Raw genomic sequence first — 21,487 nt, 5'->3', positions numbered from 1 at the left:
TTCAGACTTGTAATCTTAGTTGCTCAAGAGACTGAGATCTGAGGATCAAAGTTCTAAGCTAGCCTAGACACTTTTTACCTCCAATTAACCAGCAAAAAGCCAGAAGCAGAGGTGTGGTTCAAGTGGCAGAGCTACAGCCTTGATTAAGAAAGCCAAGAAACAGTGCAAGACCCTGAGAACAAGCCCTGGCACAGAACAAAAGAAAACTATACAGAATGATGAGGGAAAAAAAAAAACATTGACACACAATATTTATCAAGGGTCCATCCTGTGCCACATTCTTTAATACATGATGGTGAGTAATAATATCATAATCCAAATAGATACTACTCCACAAACACTGACTATCAGAGAAATGGAGGCATATTTTTAGTGCCCTGTCCAAAATCATACAACTAGTAAATGGTAAAGCGAGACAGTAGACACATTTCTAATAGCTTAGATGCTCTCTCCTTGAATTACACAGTGCTCAAAGTATTGCATCAACTTGGCAGGCTGCTCCTTCAATAGGTCACAAAACCTCCAATGGAGTTTTGATAAGAACAGCCAGTCTAAGAATAACCACTATCAATTTAGTAAATAAAGGATAGCAACATGAAATAACAGGGTATGGAGCTAAGGAAAGAGCTGACATTGGAAAAAGTGTGAATATCAGGACATTGATATAGATTACCAGATATTTATTGACCATCCACCATTGGCTCGACATTGTGGTATACTGAGATAAGTAGGATGGAGCTGCTCTCTAGTGGGTTATTCCAAGCCAGTTTCCTTATAGAATGCAAAAGGCAAAAGAATAAAGATTCCACCTGAGGAGTTCTCAGAATACACTAGACTCGTGCATGACAGATCAGAAAAGGAGATGTCTACCATTTACAAGCAAGCTCTTTTGAATCAATAGACCTATCCAGTGAGTGAGTTGCTTCAATACAATCTCCATCTCAGAGGTGGGAAGAGAGACTTTAAGGATTATCCATCTAACCTGTTATTCTAGAAGTTAAAAATTAGGATAGAGGGTGAAATAGACTGCCATTAGCAAGTCTGTGACCAAGACGCACTATCTGCTCACTGGATCTGTATACTACCTTATGCCTTAGAGTAGAGCTCAGATATGTCTCTCAGCCTCCTTTGCAATTAGACGTGGCCACAAAGCTGAATTCTAGCCCGGGGGATACAAGCCTAAGTGCTGTGTATGTGCTTTTAGGCCCGCCTCACACATGTATTCTCCATGATGTATCCTCTGATTCAGCTAAGCCAAGCAACCTCCGGAGTCGTTTTATAAACAGTAGAACTGCAAGATGGGAAGATCCCAGGTCCTTCAATTGCCCTAAGGCTGACTGGGTCGCCACAAAAAGCAAAAGCAAGAAATCAACATTCACTGAGATTTTGAGACTATGTGGTAGAGCAGCAAGCTTACCTTAGTAAAACCATGTCCTCAAACAAGACTTACTGTTTTCTAACTAGAGTGTAAATTCTTTGTATCCAAGGAAAGACTCTTGCTTAGCTTTGTAATCATTAGGTACAAGTGAAACACTGTCAATCTACTAGGTATCAAAATACACATACTGAAGGAAAGAGAATACCAGAAACAGGGACTAATATTCTGAGGTAGCACCAATTTAAGGGAGAGAGAGAATGTGGTATGCATCACTTTAGTAGTAACAGCAGCAAGTGTGTGAGTATACGTGTATGTGTACATGTGTATTGTGTATGTGTGTGTACCTGTATGTTCAGAACAATAGAAAATATGTGTTAAAAAACTCTGAATAGTGTTTAGCACAAATCCTGAAGCACAGATGATATGGTATTTGTCCAAAGATACCTGTGGATATTCAAAAAAAAGTCTCGAGGCTCACTGAAACAATATGGAAAATTTGAAATACATTTTGAAAATTCCTTCCTGGATGATTTTGGCCATCAGGTCAACTGTTATCTCCTGAGTTAATGAAGAATTGATATTGTAATTTGTTTTCTATTTCCATTGATCTCTTTATGTTCTCACGAGCAGGCTGAGTCTTGATGGACTTAGATGAAATTTTTGGTAGAAATCATGCTCTTGGAAGTTTTGCCAAACAGTACTAGCAAAGGAAGTGCCAGAAATTTCAGAAGAAAGCCTGTTTTCATGAGATTTCCTGCCTTCCTTACATCGCAACATGTCCAAATAGCTCAGATAACCTTACATTGAACTCTGGGTTGATTCTTACAGGCTGAAACCAAGCTGTAAGCTGAATCTGTAATGGGTACAATTTAGGAACCATAATAATAAACTGCTCACCCAAAAGGGACGTAGGTGCCTAAATTCTGGTTCTACCTCCTTCAGAACTGAAGCTGGTTTTCCTACTCTGGGCCCTGGTGCAGGGCATTAGGCCAACCCCCAACACTCCCTTCCCGCCTGAAGTCCATCTCCAAGTGTTTGCCGGCGCCTTTCTCCCATTCACTGTTTATTGCTGACACACATTCCCAACCATTTCTTCCTTTGAGGAAAATTCCGGTGTTTGTGTTACCCATCTAAGGATCAGTTATACCTGCCTCAACTCATAGTAAAGGGACATAGTTGTTAAAAATCTAGAAGACAAGAAAAACACTTCTCGAGACAGACATCAAACTATATAAAATTAAAATGTTGAGGTTGGATATGTCTTTTGGGGGAGCCATGCTTTTTTACTTTCTTCTCCTCAGTTTTAATCTGTGACATAAATGCATTCCTCAGCCCAGTCATGCCACTGGGTTAGAGTTCTCTACTTTTTGCTGCTTCTTTCCTTGAAGTTTGGATTCTGTTTTGTTTTGATTTTTCTATTCCAAACACAGTCTTGCTACAGAAACACTATACAAATCCTTTAGTCAGAGAGCTTCTCATCTAACATGGTCCTTATTATCTTCCCTTTGTTATGGTGCTTTCTTTATCTTAATTTACATTCATTTTACCAAGATGTAGAGCTAGTCTACAGCACCTACTACTACTTAGAGTTAACTAAGCATGTATAACAGACCCCAGACAAGAATCATTTGACCTGAGCCTAGAAATGTCTCATCTGAAGCCCAAACGCCAAACAAGCTCACACAATGGTTTATTTAAATATTTTCCCCCAAGAGCAGGAAAACAACAAGAATCCTCCAGAAAAATTACAGGAAGCATATGCATAAACCAATTTCATCCAGTGTAAAGAAGATAAAAATATTCCTAAAGAAATTAAAAGCTGACAAAATAGTCAAACATCCTAAAAATGTAGTGAACACCGTATTTCACCAAGTAGTAGCCTGCAACTTTCTATGCAGACATACTAACCTCTTTTTTCTTCTTTTTCCCATATTTGTATATTATTTACCAAATAAAGGCATGTTTGAGATTACAAATCAAATAGTAAGTCAGTAGAGAAGGAGAGCTTTTATCAAGAACCCAGCATCGCACATGCACACATATTTGTATCCGTGACCATCTCTGTTCAAATGAGGACCACCTAGAAAAGAGAGCTAAGTCTGATTTTCTTCCCTTCCTTTCCAATCCTTTCTTTCCTAAGTTGTTTGGAGAGCCTGGCAGGAATTTTATCTTAAGAAATCAAAGAAACGTCACCAGCACTTAGGTATGGGGAGCAACGCTACATTCTTATTTGACATCTGGAATCCAATTTTCTTGTAGGAACTTGCAATAGGAATTGAACTTGGAGAACCACCCACCTCAAACACTCCGATTACCTAGCTCAAGGTTTCCTGGCTTGACTTGGACATTTGTGAGATTTATTGTTCAGGTAGGTTTGTACTTCTGATAGAGCACAGGTGGAGAACGATCATTGATTCTCTCTCCCCAGCCCCCCCAACCCCCCACAATAAACGACAGGAGGAGGGGGAAACAAAAACAAAAACCACCCACTATCAGCGTTGGGGAAAGGCTACTCTTTCCCAGTGATCTGTGCAAACCTTACCACGTATGTGCCACGGTGAAGCGGCGCTGTTTGGGTATGTGGCTGCTGAGCAGCATCCTGCGCAGGAGCCTGGGAGAATTTCTCGGAGAAATCACCGGGGAGAGCTTGGGAGAAATGGATTTCCTGGCTGTCTTGGACTTCTCATGCTGCAACAGGTTTTCTCGCAAAGACTTCACCAGATCCTCATTCAACCAGGGGTTGGGACCACCGTGCGGATTATCCACTTCGGGTACTGTTAAGGTGTCCGCGCTGGCGGTGGTCTGCTGAGCCATTATTTTTTTCCTGGTTAACTTTGTACAGTTGGCAACAAATCAGGGCAACGTGGTTGCCTGGCTCCTTTCCAACGATTTCTTCCTTCTCCCGTCCTGGAATTGCCCCGGGAAGCAAGTCAGGTCCAGCTGTTCCTGAGTTCCTTCGATCCCCCTTCCTGGGTCTCTCCCTGGAGATGCAGCAGGGTGTCGACCAGGCGAGCGAGCGCACTCCCCCGCGGAAACTGGTTCAACGTCACCCCTCCTCTCCTCCTCTCCCAGCCCCTGCCAGAGATCACTGAGCAGCGAGCTCGCATGCAAGGGAACATGGAGGGGAGCCACCACGCCAGCAAGCTTTTGTCAGCGCTACGCTAGCTACAGAGCAGCCTGGTAAACTATTGGAACTAATGCGCCACAGCTGCTCAGTGACTTCTGCTTATGTACATAAAAAGTCCTGGGGGTGGGGGTGGGGAGGGGAGGGCTTAACCATCAGATGCCCGCTGCTCTGTTGTTTGGCCAGACTTCCATTTGCTTATTCCTGAATCCAAAGGAAAGAAAAACTTTGAACTTGACCTTGTTTTCCCACAAGGGCTATTTCTCTCCCTACAGTGGTGGTGTACATACATAAAAGGAAATTGCCAGTCCATTTTTTTTTTAAACAACAGAAACAAAAACAAAAACATTTCTATTATAAGGGGAAAGTAAACAAGTACCAGCTAGACAAGGAGAAATATTTCTCTGCTTACTAAAACTCAGCCTGATGCACCTTCTGAGACAAATCCCAAGAGGTAAAGATGGAGTTCCCCCTCCTCTAGAGGGAGAAAAAGCTTTCAAAATAACTACGCATGAAAACACCCCACAGGTTGCTGAGGGGTGATTTTTACAACCTTGGTGATTATGGTCCTTTCAAAAGACCAAATAATGCTATTCACCCACACAGGGTAAATTGTAATCTGTTTGTATGTAATTGCAAGCCCACCCAGGGAAACAGGTTGTTTTCATAAAAGGATTTGAAAATGAGTTTAAAGTTCCAATTATTGTGTGTTATATCATATTTTATCTATTCAGTCCTAAAAGAAGAACATAAATTGAGCTTTTTATAATTTTTTATTGCCATAGAATAAACATTTTCAATCTGTAATGGATGTAGGTCCAATAACCTTATTCAATAGAGGCTTAAAATGAAAGAGAAGAAATGATGTTATTACAAAAAAAATTAAAAATGTGGTAACAAGTTAAGTCCTCAAGCAATAGAGCCTATTGCATCTCACTGTATGGATAATAGAAAACCAGGCATTCGAACAGCATTGGAAAAGAACCCAAACCTTTAAATAGGGATGTGCCAGCAGTGACACTGTAGGCTAAGTTTAGTGTTGTAATCAAATCATTCATGATGGAAGGATACTTTACATTTTAAAACAAAGCAAAACAGTTACCTAAGAAGGAGAAAAAAAAAGAATGCATCCAGCCACATGGAGACTGGAAAGATCTGAGTTAATAACTTTCAGAGAACTGTCTATGATTATCACTGAGTTAATTTGAAAGTACCTCTTTTCTCCCCACCCCATTGCTTTGCTTTAAGTTTCAAGCACTTGTCTTTAAAATTTTATAAAGACAGGTTCTGTTCACTAAAACAGGATCAACCACTGAGTCTCTCTCTCTCCTGTTAAAGTACCTAGAACAAGTCACTGGAATATGTGTACTATGGTTAAATATGTTAGGAGACTATTTACATTTGAAAGATCAAAAAGTGATTACTATTCTTGCAGAATTTTACCGGTACAAAAGTTTTCATAAATGTAAAACATTAAGCCAAAAGGTTCCATAGTGAATTGAAAAAGATATACTTGTGTGTACATACACATATAGTATGTGTATGTGTATTTCTATACATTCACAAATATATATTAAATATGCACACATATATAGTATATATACAATATATACATTCTTTTTTTTTTTGGTTGGTCATGGGGCTTGAAATCTGGACCTGGGCTCTGTCCCTCAGCTCTTCACCTCAAGGCAAGTGCTCTACCACTTGAGCCACAGCACCACTTCAATACAATATATACATTCTTATATATGTATGCTACATGTAGTGTGCATATGTAGGCATATATATAATTACCTATTTCTATGAAGTGTGCTGAGGCTTAACCATTGCATTCAGAGTTCTGTAAACCATCTGTACAATGCAAGCCCTCAAAGAGCTAATTGTACTTAAAAGGATAACGCTAAACTCACCAAGGCTTAGGAAGGCACCTTGAATACACGGGGAATGATATGATCAAGTACAGAGAAGTATATTGAGAACAGCACATATATGCAATGAAGGACTCCTGAAATAGGGGCTGGTTGGAAAATTAATGGAAAGGGTGATAAGAAAGACGAGCACTTTTGGGTAAAGGATTAGAAAGTGTAAATGTAATGAAACTTTTTTTAAGAAAAGAAAGAACTCCTCAGCGTCAGTGAGTAGCTGTAAAACCTGTTTGGGGGGGCCAAAGAAATAAGGAATTGGGGTAATAATGTAAGAAAATCAATATGAAGCTGATTGAGAAGGCAAAAATTAAATTTCAGGGGGAAAAAAATTCTGCTACTGAATGACAGTGGGACTGAGTCCCACTCAACAGATTTTACTAGGTACTTACTTGTACCAAGAGCCAAACTATGTGCTCTAAAGCATTCAGAGATTAGCATGTGACTGGCCCCCCGCTCTGGAGGAGCTTATTCTGTAGCAGGACAGATAATAATCACAAAACAATTTGAATGAAGAATTGTAGATGGAAGACCCAGAACCTTTGGATAGTACACCTTTAAATGCCTGGCTCTAAGTAGACAAAAGTGACTTTGTGACACCTACAGTTATGCTACTAAGAATGATATGGCTTTATACTGGGAACTTCATTAACTAGATTCTAGTTTTTGTTTTCAGTGACATTATAGAAGGCATTTGGAGAGAATGAATTACATGATGGACTTCCATAAGTGTTTTTTTTTTTTGTTTATTTTTTGTTTTTGCCAGTCCTGGGGCTTGAACTAAGGGCCTGAGCATGGCCCCTGATCTTCTTTTACTCAAGGCTAACATTCTACCACTTGGGCCACAGTACCACTTCTGGCTTTTTCTGTTTACGTGGTATGATGAATCAAACCCAGGGCTTTATGCATGGTAGGCAAGCACTCTACCACTAAGCCACATTCCCAGCCCTCACATAAATGGTATTTTATATGGAATGTTCACAGAGAACAGTTTGGGAAAGGTCATAATGAAGGTAAAATAGAAGATATACCAAGTCTAACAAAAAATTATTGAGCCATATCTTTAGACATGCTTTGGTATGTGTTAAAGGGCAGGCATAGGACTGAAAGCCTTTTCCTGGTCATCATATCTAGTCATTAATTCAGTTTCCTAACAACCATGCTTATTCTCCTGAAATCCTCAGATATGTATGCCATACACACTAGATTTTAGGAATAAAATTGGGATTAGAAATTCTTTCCAAACCCCTTGAAATAATTTGAAAAACCCTCCCACCTCTGACAAAACCATGCTAACAAAAATCATATTGCCCTACGAAATGCAAATTGTAAACTTCTGGAAAGAACCAGAGGTGGGGAGACTGGCAATTTTCTTTATAGTAATGTAGACGTTCAAGGGAAGTGCTCCAGTCCACAGCTTGCCTTTGGGTGGGGGAAGGAGGGGCAACTCTTAAAATGTAGCATCCTGAAACTTTTCTAAAAAACACAACTCCGTGACAACCAAATAAGGACTTAGGTTTGAACAAGTGGAACTTGGAAGGCAGGTGAAATGTTTTGATAAAGTCGCCCACACCTAGAACAGCAGATAAAATCTCAGCTTCATAAAGTTTGCCTAGTTACTTCTCAGTGTGTTTTTTAAAATTAATGTGTTTTAATATTAATTGGAATCCTTTAATATATTTAGTTTCCCTCTATTGTTATTCATAAGCATGGAAAAGAACTGGAAAACATGAGCTTGCACAGGTAAGTATAAGTTCTAGATTTTCCATGAGTAAAAGAAACAATGGTGTGGCTCATTCAAAAGATTGGCTAAATTAAAATGGTTTACACTTGACTGGAAAAAAACATTGTTTGCTCCTCAGCTTCATAAAGTTTGCCTAGTTACTTCTCAGTGTGTTTTTTTTTTTAATTACTGTGTTTTAGTATTAATTGGAATCCTTTAATGTATTTGTTTACTTCTATTGTTATTCATAAGCATGGAAAAGGACTGGAAAACATGAGCTTGCACAGGTAAGTATAAGTTCTAGATTTTCCATGAGTAAAAGAAACAATGGTGTGGCTCATTCAAAAGCATGGCTAAATTAAAATGGTTTACACTTGACTGGAAAAAACATTGTTTGCTTCTCCAAACATTGTTTTAACTGGGTAAATAAGGTACTGATGTGAGAATGCTTTCAATTTTCCATCAGACACGGTCCAAGGACCTGACCTGATAGTGAGAGATGCTATGATGGGTAATGGTTAAAAGGATACAGGGCGTGTTTAGTGTGAAAAGCTTATTTCTGAACCCAAGCTATGCTTATTATGCACCCCACAAATGGAACCTACCACTGGATGATTAAAGAATTTATAGAAATCCACACTTACTAGATACCAAGTATGTTTGGGGAATTTAGCATTGTATTTTAGCCAGTTCTTGCAACTCCCTTGAAAGTGTAGAGGTTTTGTGTGTGTGTGTGTGTGTGTGTGTGTGTGTGTTTTGCCAGTCCTGAAGCTTGAACTCAGGGCCTAGGCACTGTCCCTGAGCTTCTTTGGCTCAAGGCTAGCATTCAGGTGAGCCACAGCACCACTTCTGTCTTTTTCTGTTTATGTGGTACTGAGGAATTGAACTCAGGGCTTCATGCATGTGAGCCTGAAAGTGTAGTTTTTATATCAATATTTTATAGAATGGAATGTGAGAAGATAGACAACTTGCCAAAAGTCATTACAGTTCATTTGTGACAGACATGGGCTTTGTATCTGTGCCTGTGAGGAACTGACTTCGTATTTTTACTCTGTAGCACCCCCACATCAATTATGTGTGTTTCTATAGAAAACAATAAGGACCCAAGTGCCCACATAATTATGTTCTTGACCACACTGAGAAGACAGACCATAACAAACTATAAAGCATGCCAAGTCACGAAGTTCTTTTAGAGGCAAAGTAGTCAGGTGAGTATGCAGATGCAGAGGGAATTCCTGAGGATTTGGTTTTTTTTTTTTAATCCATATGAAACTATACTGCTTTGAAATAAAGGAGTGTTAATTAGATGCCATAATAGTTTTCTACTTTGCCAAACAATATCTTCTAAAATTAAGTTTCCACCATGATTATTCATTTAAAATTTATGTCAGGATAAAGTATTTTGTGTGTGTGTGTGTGTGTGTGTGTGTGTGTGTGTGTGTGTGTGTGTGTGTGTGTGTGTGTGTTGGTACTGAGGCCTGAAGTCAGGACCTGACTGTTGTCCTTCAGGTTCATTGTTCAAAGATGGAGCTGTATCACTTGAATCATATCTCCACTTCCAGCTTTCTACTGTTTAATTGGAGATAAGAGTCTTATGGACTTTTTTGCCAGGGTTAGCTTCAAACCGATTCTCAGATCTCAGCCTCTTCAGTAGTTTGGATTACGGGTATAAGCTACCAGCACTCAGCTATTATTATGAATTCTTCTGATAAAAATTGTATCTTTCCTTTATCTAAAAGCATATCTGAATATTGAGAAACAGGACTTTTTTCAAATCATCATCAACATTGTTCAAATCATCATCATCATCAACATTGAAACTTTATTAGGTTCTAGGCTAATAGGGCAGGTATTTTTTTTCAAAGTAAAGTATTTACTTAAAACTGAAAGACATATAAAATACTCCTAGCAACAAACAAAAACAAAAACAAAAGCTAAATAACAAATTAGTAATTGGAATAGTTGGTATCTCAAAGATTTTTAAAAATGATCAGTAATATCTAAATTGATGATGAATAACAAAGAGGAAGTTGGACTTGAATTAAGTCCTGAAAGATGAAAGTGAAAGAATAATGTAACAGATTTTGGAAGAAGATTGTTTGGGAAGTTTAGACTATATGCTACAGAAAAATCAAAATCAAAATCAAAATTTATTTGTTATATAGATAAATAAACTACAAAGAGATTTAAATGAAATAAGTCTGATGATAATATATACCCTAAAAGGTAACTGAGCTATTTCTTTCAACAATGTCTATTCATGTGAGTTTGTACTGAAATAGAAAGTTAGAACAAATGAAACAAGAATTAGAAGAAACTGTTCTTTGGCTATGTATGAGAATGTGAGTCAACAGAAAAATCAAAGTGGATAGTCAATTATACATTTCACGTGGTTAAGTATGGTCCCACTTATTAGTCACTATGGGTATATTAATATTTTGTTTTTATTCATTAATTTTGCTGGTAATGGGCTTGCAATTATGACCTCAAACTCTCATTGGCTTTTTAACTGATAGTGGTACTTTACCACATGAGCTATGCCTCTGGGTCCAGCTTTGTGCTGTCTAATTGTAGCTAAAAGTTTTTGCATTTGGCTTCAAACCATTATTCTCAGATCTCAGCCATCTGAGTAGCTATGGTTACAGGCCTGAACCCTTAGCATCCGGCCTAGGCTATTTTTTAAGAGTATTAAAATATTTCATTTATATTAAAGTGACAATGTGTTCATGAGAGCTCAATTCCTTTTAATATAAAGATCAAACCTAACCTTTTTCTAGAATCAAACCAAATTTAGACATACTTCTACCAAAACAGTATGTCAACATTTCACATGAAAAGAAAGTTAACATTTTATAGGAGAAACCTTATATCTGCAATATTAGCATGACATGTTTATTTTATTCCTAAGAAAAATGGCAAGGTAGCCTAGGTAAGAGCCTTTCCTTTCCTTCTGAAACATTAACTTAAAAACGCACACGCACAACAAAAAACCCACAACTTCCAGTAATGGAACAGCAATTACTCCTAATTACTTCACTAAAATGAAACACCAAAATGTCCTCTATAAATATTAATCAAGCTTTAATACAGACAGTAAGTTTTGATGGCCACTAAAACTTGAATATATTATCAGACCACCTTAATTCTCACTCTTCTGTTAGTGGAAATAGCCAGGCATTTTTGCTTTCATCTTGCAAACAAAAAAATATCCAATAGCTGAATGATTAGATCGCAGCTCTCTGATTCCTGAGAAAAGTCACTATAGAGAAATACTAAGCACAGAGTACTAAGCACAAACACAAGAACTATGTGTTGTTACTTAATTTGGTCATCACACCTAATATGGGGAAATGGATATCATTCCTTTTTTTTTTTTTTTTGCTTGTCCTAGGGCTTGAACTCAAGGCCTGAGTGCTGTCCCTGAGCCTCTTTTTGCTAAGGCTAGCTCAAGGCTCTACCATTTGAGCCACAGTGCCACTTCTGGGTTTTTCTGAGTAGTTTATTGGGGAGACACATCTCATGGGACTTTCTTCCTGGGCTGGGCTTTGAACCTCGATCCTCAGATTTCAGCCTCCTGAATATATTTTTAAGTTGAGGAAACTGAGAAACAAAAGGAAAGTTAACTTCCTCAAGACTGTATACACCAAAAGGATGTCACATTTTCCAGAAGTCATAAATCAAAGATTTTCAACCCCCCCCCACCATGATCTTTCACATACACTAAAGATCCTGGACAGACCTTCAGAGTCTTTGTTCACAATGGAAGTTAACAAGAAGAAGCAAATGTTTGTCCTTGTCCACATAATAGACATGTTCATGGACCGAGTCCAGTGTCTTGCCTAGGCTCAGAAGATGGTAACCCAACTGTGATATATTTGAACTGAATACCTCATCCCTCTCTTTCACTGTCTGTACTCAGCCAGGCACCCTCCCATGTTCCAAGGAAAGGAACTATAGAGTCTTTCTCAAGGTAGTGTAATATAACCTTACCCTCTCAACCTTCAACTTGGCGCTTGGATAGGGTTTTTATGAGACAATGTATTTAAATTGAAAGTTCTATGATTCACAGGTGTATCTTGGTTAGAATTGTTTAAGTTTAATATATCAATTGTCTCAAAGGTCAATAATAGTTTCAAGGAAAACCTTTTTTATGCATAACTTATAGGGGGATCTTCTGAAACCTAGTCATTTATGTACAGTTTTATGGAAAGCTTTATAGAACCCAGAATCTTGTTCTCCATTCTACTAGCTAAATCACCTTGAACAAGTTTACTTTAACTTCTTTTGGAACTCTGTTTCCCAGTCTAAAGTTCTATGACCTGACTATATGTGTGAAGCTTGAAAACTGTACAGGCACACATGCTAAATGTATGAATTGTATACACACATTATATCTCACAAAAACCTGTTTTAAAACAAAATATGGCTGGCACAGTGGCTCATGCCTGTAATCCTAGCTACTCAGGAGGCTGAGATCTAAAGATCACAGTTTGAAGCCAGCCTGGGCAAAAAAAATCTGTGAGACTCATCTCTAATTCACTAGCAAAAAGCTTAAAGAAGAAATATGGCTAAAGTGCCAGACTTGGGCAAAAAAGCTAAAGGACAGTGTTCAGGTGCTGAGTTGCAAGCCTTAGTACTTGATTAAAAAATTACGAAAAGGTGTATATATATGCACATATCACATATATATGCACACATATATACATATTAAATCCTAGTCTTTGATCACAAGTTTCATGCTTGTATGTGTTCAGAGATACATTATCAAGTGTAATCAGAGGTATGATGATCTCTGCAGCTTGTAAATGGGTTTAGTATGTGTCATAGACCACAGTGTAAGAAGAGACAATAGAGAGACATGTTCAAAGTCTAAGAAACTGATGATGGAAAACCAGAGAGTGCCACACTAAACAGGTGTCTTACTGATGCTTTTATGACCCTGAAAACTTATGAAAATTCCTTCCCTAACTAGGTAAAAAAATGTGTTCTGACATCTGAGTCACAGCTTGGGAGACAGAGTGGGAGAGGAATGCCTAAGTTAATTTAATATTTGGAATCAAAGCATTGTTTTACTTCTAAAATAGTAAAGGAGAGAGGTATATTCATGGTTACATAATAAGTCAGATTTTCAAAAGCTCAGGACTTAGCCTTCCTAAGAAGAGGAACCTCGGAGTTCACATTTCCCAAAGTATCCTACCGAAGACTAGCAGGCCCAATTCTAATTAATGTTATGTATGAGAATGTATTTTATGATTTAAAAATTGAGCTATGTTGAATGCGATTAAATGTATTAAATCTGGACATACTCATCAGTGCTAATATGATTTGTAACTTCAGACGTGCATGGCTCTGAGTCTTCTTGCTTATTCAGCATTTGCAAAGATGGATGTATCCAGGAACTCAATAAACTCAGTACAAACAGCCCCTTAAACATCGCTGACAGGTAATGCACACCTGTCTAGTCTTCTGAAGTAAGTGTGTGTGTGTGTGTGTGTGTGTGTGTGTGTGTGTGTGTGTGTGTGTGTGCAGAATGCTTCAAGTAGAATGGAAGGCCAATCCAGGTACTGCCCTGGCACTGTCTTCCTTTAGACTCTCTTCTTGTTATTCTACTGCTTTAGGCTAGATCCACCCTCCTCTGCAATTGGTATGTTTCCAAAGGAAATAAACTAAACTTTCATAGGGACTAAGAGACAGCTGGCACCAAAAGTTAAATGACAACCTTGTAGATAGTATGCCAGTTAGAAGGCTGTTTGCAAACTAAGGGGCTGGACACATAGTAGACTAGGTGATACTATTAGTGAGAGGAAGACATGTAAAGGCAAATGAAGGTCATACAAGTGTCTTGCAACCTTTAATTCACCTCTGGATCACCTGGACACCACACAGAAATGCAGATTCTGATTTAGGGCAGCTAGTGGGGGACTCAAGATTCTAAATTATAAAGCTCAGAGGATATGCTATTGATGAACCAAATTTGGGATCCAGTATCCACACACTGAAGTACGTAGAGATGGATGGCTAGTGAAATCCAGCGAAAAAAGGTGATGAACTTGCTAGTTCTTTTCGTTGGTACTAATAGTTAATAAGTAATGTATTACAAAACTATTTTACCATATAATATTACATAATAAAATCATAAGACAAACTTTAAGACTCATAGACTGGGACTGGGAAGGTGGCTCAGTGGTAGAGAGGCCCTTGGTTCGATTCCTCAGCACCACATAAGCAAAAAGAAAAAAAAGCCAGAAGTAGTGCTGTGGCTCAAGTGGTAGAGCGCTAGCCTTGAGCTGAAGAACTGAGGGACAGTGCCCAGGCCCAGAGTTCAGGCCCCACGACCGGAACCTCCCCACTCCCCAAAAGAAAGACTCATAGACTGTTTCCTGCATAAAAATTTTAAATTATCCTACAGGTATTTAATGGGAAAATATTTTGTGCTGGGTTCTCCTGGCACATGGGGGATGTGGATCCTTGTGCATCTGGAAACAATATTTATCCCTTCTCTCAGCTGGGACCTTCAAGGTAGCCTGCTCTGCAGTCCGAAGCACTGCCAAGAAAATTACCAGCAAGATTCATTAGCAATTAAATCCATCAAGAAGGGTATATACACAGATGGGCATAGTGGCACACATCGGTCATCTCAGCAGTCAGGTGGAACAGAAAGATCAAGGTCTGAGGCTGGCCTTGGCAAAAGCAGGAGACCTTACCAGAAAAACAAACTATAAAAGCAAAGGAGTGGGCTGTGGCTCAAGTGGTAGATCAACTGCCTACCCAGTATGAGGTCCTGGGTTTAATGCCTAGTTCTGGGAAGGAAGGAAGGAAGGAAAGAAAGAGAGAGAGAGAGAGAGGGTGGGGAGGGAGAGTGAAGATGGAAAGAAAAACAGGAGGAGAGAAAAACACTTCACAGTCTGTGGATCTTTAACAGTGGTTATGTATTTTACTTTCTGTTGCTTTCAAAGAAGTTATTCTGACCTGAATCTGCTCAAATAAATGATTGCTAAATTACAAGTAGCAATCTTTTTCTGAAATTACTATTTTTCTATGGATAATCTATGAACCTAGGGCATTGCACATGCTAAGTAAGCTCTGTACCACTGAGTTACACCAGAGCCCCTTTATGAAATCAATATGATAAGCCCTAATAAAATAAATATGAATACCTAGTAGACTAATATTATAAAGATATGTATTCCAGAGAGGCTAATAACTATCATTTATAGTCTGTAATTTCATAAACATGGCATAAAGATAACCAGTATTTATTTAATCGGTTAAGGAGAAATGATTTGTGACACAAAAAAGCTTTTGTTAGATCCACAGAGAAACACCTGAGTTTAAGCAGCAGTTCCTTTATGATCCTTGTGTGTTAAAGGCCTGAAAACATAGTAAATGCTCAGTTGACACTTGCTAAAGACAGGGAAGGGCAGAGGAAATGGTTTGGTACTGTTTGTTCTAGCATTTTTGTGTATGCTTTCAAATAGTTGACAAGTTTAAAGGACCATTTGTCTAAGCCAACATATACTGGTTTATTTAATAAAAATCTAAAATGTCCTGGAAATGTTATTGCCAGGTAAACTTAAGTTTGCAAACGTATTTAAAGTATCTGAATAGTATATTATCTATGTTCATTGCAAACTTTGAAAACATTGTATTTAGTAACCTAACGTTTCTATAGACCATCAGCTCCAAAAATAGGCCCTCCAGAAAGGAAATCCTGATAGGATGTGTACTTATTCTCCAAGTCTTCTGCTATAGTGTGCCAGCCAGGTAGACCCAATGATGAACTGGGTTTTAATTGTTCCTTCATTTTTTAAGTTTAATTTAGCTTTATGTGGGTAAGAGCTACCATACTGAATAGTATGTAATATTGTAAGCCAATAGGAAGAAAAGTTACTGCTTTCTGATTCCTTTTTATTTTCAAAGGTATGGGCTCATATTTAATGATGTATAGCAACTTGTTCTTCTTCTTCAATAAAGACGTCTCTCACAAATTTTGTCAGATGCCCAATATTCCACAGTGGGACTAATTTGTACTTCATTTACCCATTTTGCTATAGAACACTATCCAGTTTTCCAGTGTTTTACTAGAACACAAAGAACTACTTAGCAAATCACTGGTCATTAATTCCAAGATTTTATTATTTCTTTTTAGTATTATCTTTATGTAGTTGTATAAAGGAAGAGCCATTTCACAGAACAATTTATGAATACAATACGTCTTGATCAATGTTACCCCTTTCAACTAAGAATATTAAAATAATAGAAGGAATATTGTTAAGGGGTAAGATACTTTTTATATTTTTAATAATACTTCCAAATTATTCTCCAAAGTGGATGATTCAATGTATACTCCCACCAAGAATGCACATCTTTCCTCCTCAAACAACTTTATGTTATTAATTACCCTGCAGTCTTTGGCAAGGTCTTTTTCCCCTCAAGAATAGCTTCTCTATAAGAAGAAATTAAAATGGCTGCCACTAACATTCACAGAAGAGGGAAGATATATTTCACTTTGCTTCCAAGACAATGCTCAATTTTAGCACTTCAGCAATTTTATTTAACCAAGCCTGTCCCTAGAGTGTCTCCAATTTAATGATATCTAACATCATAGAAAGGCTTAGAGAAGGAGAAGGCATCAACTTGCTTTTTCAGTACCTGGTACTACTCAGTAAATTGTGTTTTAGATTGCATTTGCTGTAATGAAGGTAGACTGTGCCCAATACTGCTTCCTGTCTAGCCCTTCATTCACACATCACTGCAGCAGTTGTCAGGCCTGCTCAAGACTCTTACTCTTTTGTGGAATAGTTTCCCTGAGCAGAACCAATGGTCTACAATTCACAGACCCTTTGGATCCTGGGCAAGCAGTAGTGCTCCTGCAGCCTCCATAGGTAAATGACTTACTTGCATGCAACAAAGGAGGACGACTAGGAGTCAAGTCCTGACTGTACCACCCTTGGCCTTGAGCCTTAGGAGAGCCAAACACTGTCTAGGGCACAGCTTCCTTATCTGCAATGATGGACTTGGGACAGGTGGCCACACAGAAACCACAGAGAAAGTCAAGCCAAAGCAGTTGGAAACATAGCTCAGTTAGTAGATGGCTGGCCATCAAGTTCCAGTCCCAGACCAAAAAAAAAAAAAAAAAAAAGTCAAGTTGCAAGTAACAAAGGAATACAGTTTCTACATAATCAATACTTCCTGCCAGCTTTTTATTAACAAAAGTGAAACAACAGAAAAGTATGTTGTAATTTCACTTATTTGTTAATAACCAGGTAAACTGTTTGTTTTTGCTGCATGTTTTCAAATGCTGGACGTTTTGTTTCCTCAGTTTTGTGCTATTTACAATGTAGTGGCCACAGGCCTGATATACCTAACTTTAATCTGCATATTATACACAATTTCATGATTTTCTGCAATGTATAACATGAACAAATGAATCAGTCCCTAATTTATAGAAAATGCTGATATTTATGGTCTAAATGCCACTCAAGGTGATTTTAAGATATGCTATCATTGGTGGCTCATACTGGTATCCCTAGCTACTCAGAAGGTTGAAATATGACGATCACAGTTCAAAGCAAGACTGGGCAGGAAAGTCTATGAGACTCTTAACGCCAATTAACCACTCAAACACTAGAAGTGGAGCTGTGGCTCAAATGACAGAGGATTAACCTTGATCAAAAACGCTTAGAGACAGTGCCAAGGCCCTTTGTTTAAGCCCTAGGACCTGCATAAAACAAAGCAACAAAATGATGTGCTATCAGTAACTATGGAGATGGGAAGAAATGCAATCAATATATTTTTCTGGAGTCTCCATGGACAGATGCAATATGGAAATAACCTCAAGATATAGACAATAAAAAATGTCAAAAGGGCTGGGCACCGGTGGCTCATGCCTGTAATTCTAATTACTCAGGAGGCTGAGATCTGAGGATCACGTTTCAAAGCCAGCCCGGGCAGGAAAGACTGTGAGACTCCTATCTCCAATAAACCACCAGAAAACTGAAAGTGGTGCTGTAGATCTAGTGGTAGAGGGCTCGCCTTGAGCAGAAGAAATGAGGGACAGTGCCCAGGCCCAGAGTTCAAGACCCATGACCGACAAAAAAAGAAAAAAAGTCAAAAAAGAAGTTGTAAGTTTAAGGTATTTTATATTATATTTTATATATTAATCTACTTATTTGAAAGTTTTATATAATTCAATTTTAAGTAATTGGTGAGTATAACAGTTTGCTTACCAAGTACCTATACATTTGAAAATAGATGCTTGCTAAGTCAGTATGAGTCAGCTCTAAAACTGCTCTTTATAGGCTGTGTGAAAAATCCTCTAACTTGAAGAGCCTGTTCTTTAGTGACTTTTTAAAAATTGTGTTGCTTTTTATTGATTTTTAGGTGTTTCATTGTAGTTTCTAGGCATGAATATTTTATTTCATAAATTTATTACTAATAGATTTCTTAGGTCTAGGTTCCACTTTTCATGACAATACTGGGCAAATCTAGAATTCTAGTGAAAAATGTAACAGGTATTCAATAAATGCATGATGAAGCAAATTCCTCAAAAAAATACTAGAAAAGAAAGATTAGAGTGAGCCATGGAAGCCACTTGCTTTTATATGGAAACATTTCAAAGAAGAATGTCCCTTGGATCTTGGGGTATGTGTATATGCATGTGCGTGTGCACTGCGTGCACGCACGCACACACATACACACATACCCACACACTGGTCCTGCAATTTGAACTCAGGGCCTGAGTGCTGTCCCTGAGCTTTTATGCTCAAGGCTAGTGCTCCATCACTTGAGCCACAGCTCCACTTTGAGCTTTTTGGGTAGTTAGTTGGAGACAAAGTTCTCACAGTATTGAACTGTGATCCTTAGATCTCAGCCTCCTAAGTTGCTAAGATTATAGTTGTAAGCCACTAGCACCCAGCTGTCTCATGTTTTACTCTTTCATGGGCCTATATACAGCTTACTCCAATAATTACCATCCTGTCTAGGGCTGCAAGATCTAGAAACTAGGAATCATATGATCAAAGGAACTTAAAGGCCTGTGAGTCCCTTCTACCTTACAAATGTACATTACATATATACATATATACATATACATATACATCTATCTATCTATCTATCTATCTATCTATCTATCTATCTATCTATCTATCTATCTATCTATCTATTTATAAAATCCCCAGTGGCACCATTCCCACCAAATGAAATAATTTTTGTGTCTATTTAAAAAATACTGAATAACAAAAACTTTTGTCATCGTTTTGATGATTTCATGGCAAAGTATCATGAGATTTGTAGGAGTGAAAATCAGGAATGAAAGACAGTGACATCCGTAGCCATATCTATAATAGAATATGATTGTCCTAACATTTCCTTTTTGCCCCATAGGATGATCGGGGCTCCTGTTCTCATCGTTTAGGATATTTTCTCTTCCTTCCCACTTTCATTTGCTTTGCCAACACTTGCAAACCATGTACCCCACCATGTGGCATAGGTGTGGTAATATACTACTCAATCCAAAGTAATACAACTCAACGATTAGCAGAAGCTTCTAGAAAGAATTCCTGAATACATCAGAAGCAATATAAAAAGAATTTCAGGCAGTAGCAGAAGATCTGGCTTTGGAATCCTTCAATCTATGGTTGCACTCTCTATGTGGGTTATGTATTAAAATTGCCTGCAAATTTTCACAAATTTCAGTGTCCTGCTATGTAAGAATCTCTGAGCCAAGTTATAAGTCTTTCTATAAACCTTCTCAGGCTGATTCCAATGTGTAGCCCTGTTTGAGAGTAATCCTGACCTGAGGAAAATGAATATTCGCATCTTTAAATTAAGGTCATTCATTGAACACTGTTCATGAGCAAGGGCTATGGTTTCTTCCACTTCAAAGATGCACTTTCTGTTAATCTAAGGTCTGTATGGCAATCTTTTCTGTCCTGGGCTACATAAGCTAGGCTTCTCTCTCCTTCCTTAGGCTCCTGTATCACCCTGTGGTATTCTAGTATAAAACATTCATTTTTATAAGAAAAACATTATCAATTTCTCATTAAGTTAGTGCTGGATGCAATTCAGACGTGTTTCTTAATAAAAACACATGTTGGCATTTGGCTGCATTTGGTTGACCCTAGAATGGGTTAAAATGTTATTCTTGACACTTTATGGTGTAAGTCAAAAGTAGAGGGCAAACTGTGGTTTAAGAGGTTTTAGGCCCTACCTACATGGGAGACAATGGACTTCTAACCAAGGAAGGAAATGAGGTCAAACCTTCCCCAAATTAAAACTAGGATAATAAAATAAATGAAAAGATGTGTGCTTTTGAATATTTATAGTTCTAAATCAAAGTCCTTAAGCAATCATAAACTACAAGGTAGAGTGAATAGTACAAATGATATTTTACATATACAAGAGAAATACGTCTGAGTTTTTCCTGATGGAAATAAAAGTATAAAAGGTAAAGACTTGGACTGTGCAGGTCTGGACAGAGGCTGTAATGAAGGGCAAGGCCTGGAACAGGCTGAAACATGAGCTTAAAAAAATTTGTGTGGTAGTAAACCACGTGTCACCCTTCATATTTGTTAAGCTCGTTAGCTTTAATATTAGTATTTCAAAACATGTTTGGGTTTTTAAAAAACATATAAATGACTCAGTATTTTGGGTAACCTTATTCAAAAGGAGTGAAGTATAATCTCAGATATTAATTGTATAATGTTGCATAATAATATGTATTACATTGTATAATAAAATATGTTCTATTGTATAATAATATACAAATTTATGTTTGGGATATCTGATTAATGTCCTAAACTAAGCTTACATTAAATGGGCACAATAACTGGGAAAATTTATTTATTAAAACATGATGCTGGTTGAACTAACATGATATTTATATTTTGCAATAGCAGGTACAAATGTATTTACTTTATTAAATTCATGTTTTCTCATTTCATAGGCATAATAAGAAGAACCCAAGAGTGTAATATGGGAAATGGAAAAAAGTATTTCCCTCAAATTTAAGTAAACGTTGCTTTCATTTGTGACTATAAGCAAGATCTCAGGCTCGAACCAGCCTGCCTGGGAAGCTCTTATTTGAAAACAAGCTAGACACAAAAGGACTGGGGATACAGCTCAAGCACCAGAGCACTTGCCTAGAAAGCATAATATCTTGAGTTCAATTCCTAATCCTAAAACTTAACACTCTATGAATCAATTTACTGACTCATATAACAAACCCTATTGCACACCTCCTGTGGTTTAGGAATGTCTTGTGTGCAAATGCTAGAAAGATATATAGGTCTGGATCACTGACATCTCCTGCATGCATGAAGGCATGTAATAAATTATTC

The 21,487-nt window shown here is 37.9% G+C and overlaps 1 protein-coding gene across 3 annotated transcripts in view; it reads right to left on the bottom strand.

The window, feature by feature from the left end:
- Pde4d (phosphodiesterase 4D) overlaps positions 1-21,487 on the bottom strand; it is a 1,402,687-nt gene that overhangs the window by 706,743 nt on the left and 674,457 nt on the right. The window contains exon 1 of one of the 3 annotated variants that reach the window (XM_042690976.1): positions 3,921-4,342. The exons of the other annotated variants lie outside the window; for them this stretch is intronic. Coding sequence (XP_042546910.1) covers positions 3,921-4,192 — 272 coding nt within the window. The 5' untranslated portion in view covers positions 4,193-4,342. Of the gene's footprint in view, positions 1-3,920; positions 4,343-21,487 lie in introns of those variants that run through there. 3 annotated transcript variants of the gene reach the window in all.

Source organism: Dipodomys spectabilis, unplaced genomic scaffold (assembly GCF_019054845.1).
Source record: "Dipodomys spectabilis isolate Male_0828 unplaced genomic scaffold, ASM1905484v1 ptg000140l, whole genome shotgun sequence".
In the NCBI taxonomy this organism is placed as follows: domain Eukaryota; kingdom Metazoa; phylum Chordata; class Mammalia; order Rodentia; family Heteromyidae; genus Dipodomys; species Dipodomys spectabilis.
The sequence above is the reverse complement of the archived record's forward strand: the minus strand, read 5'-3'. Positions and strand labels throughout refer to the sequence as shown.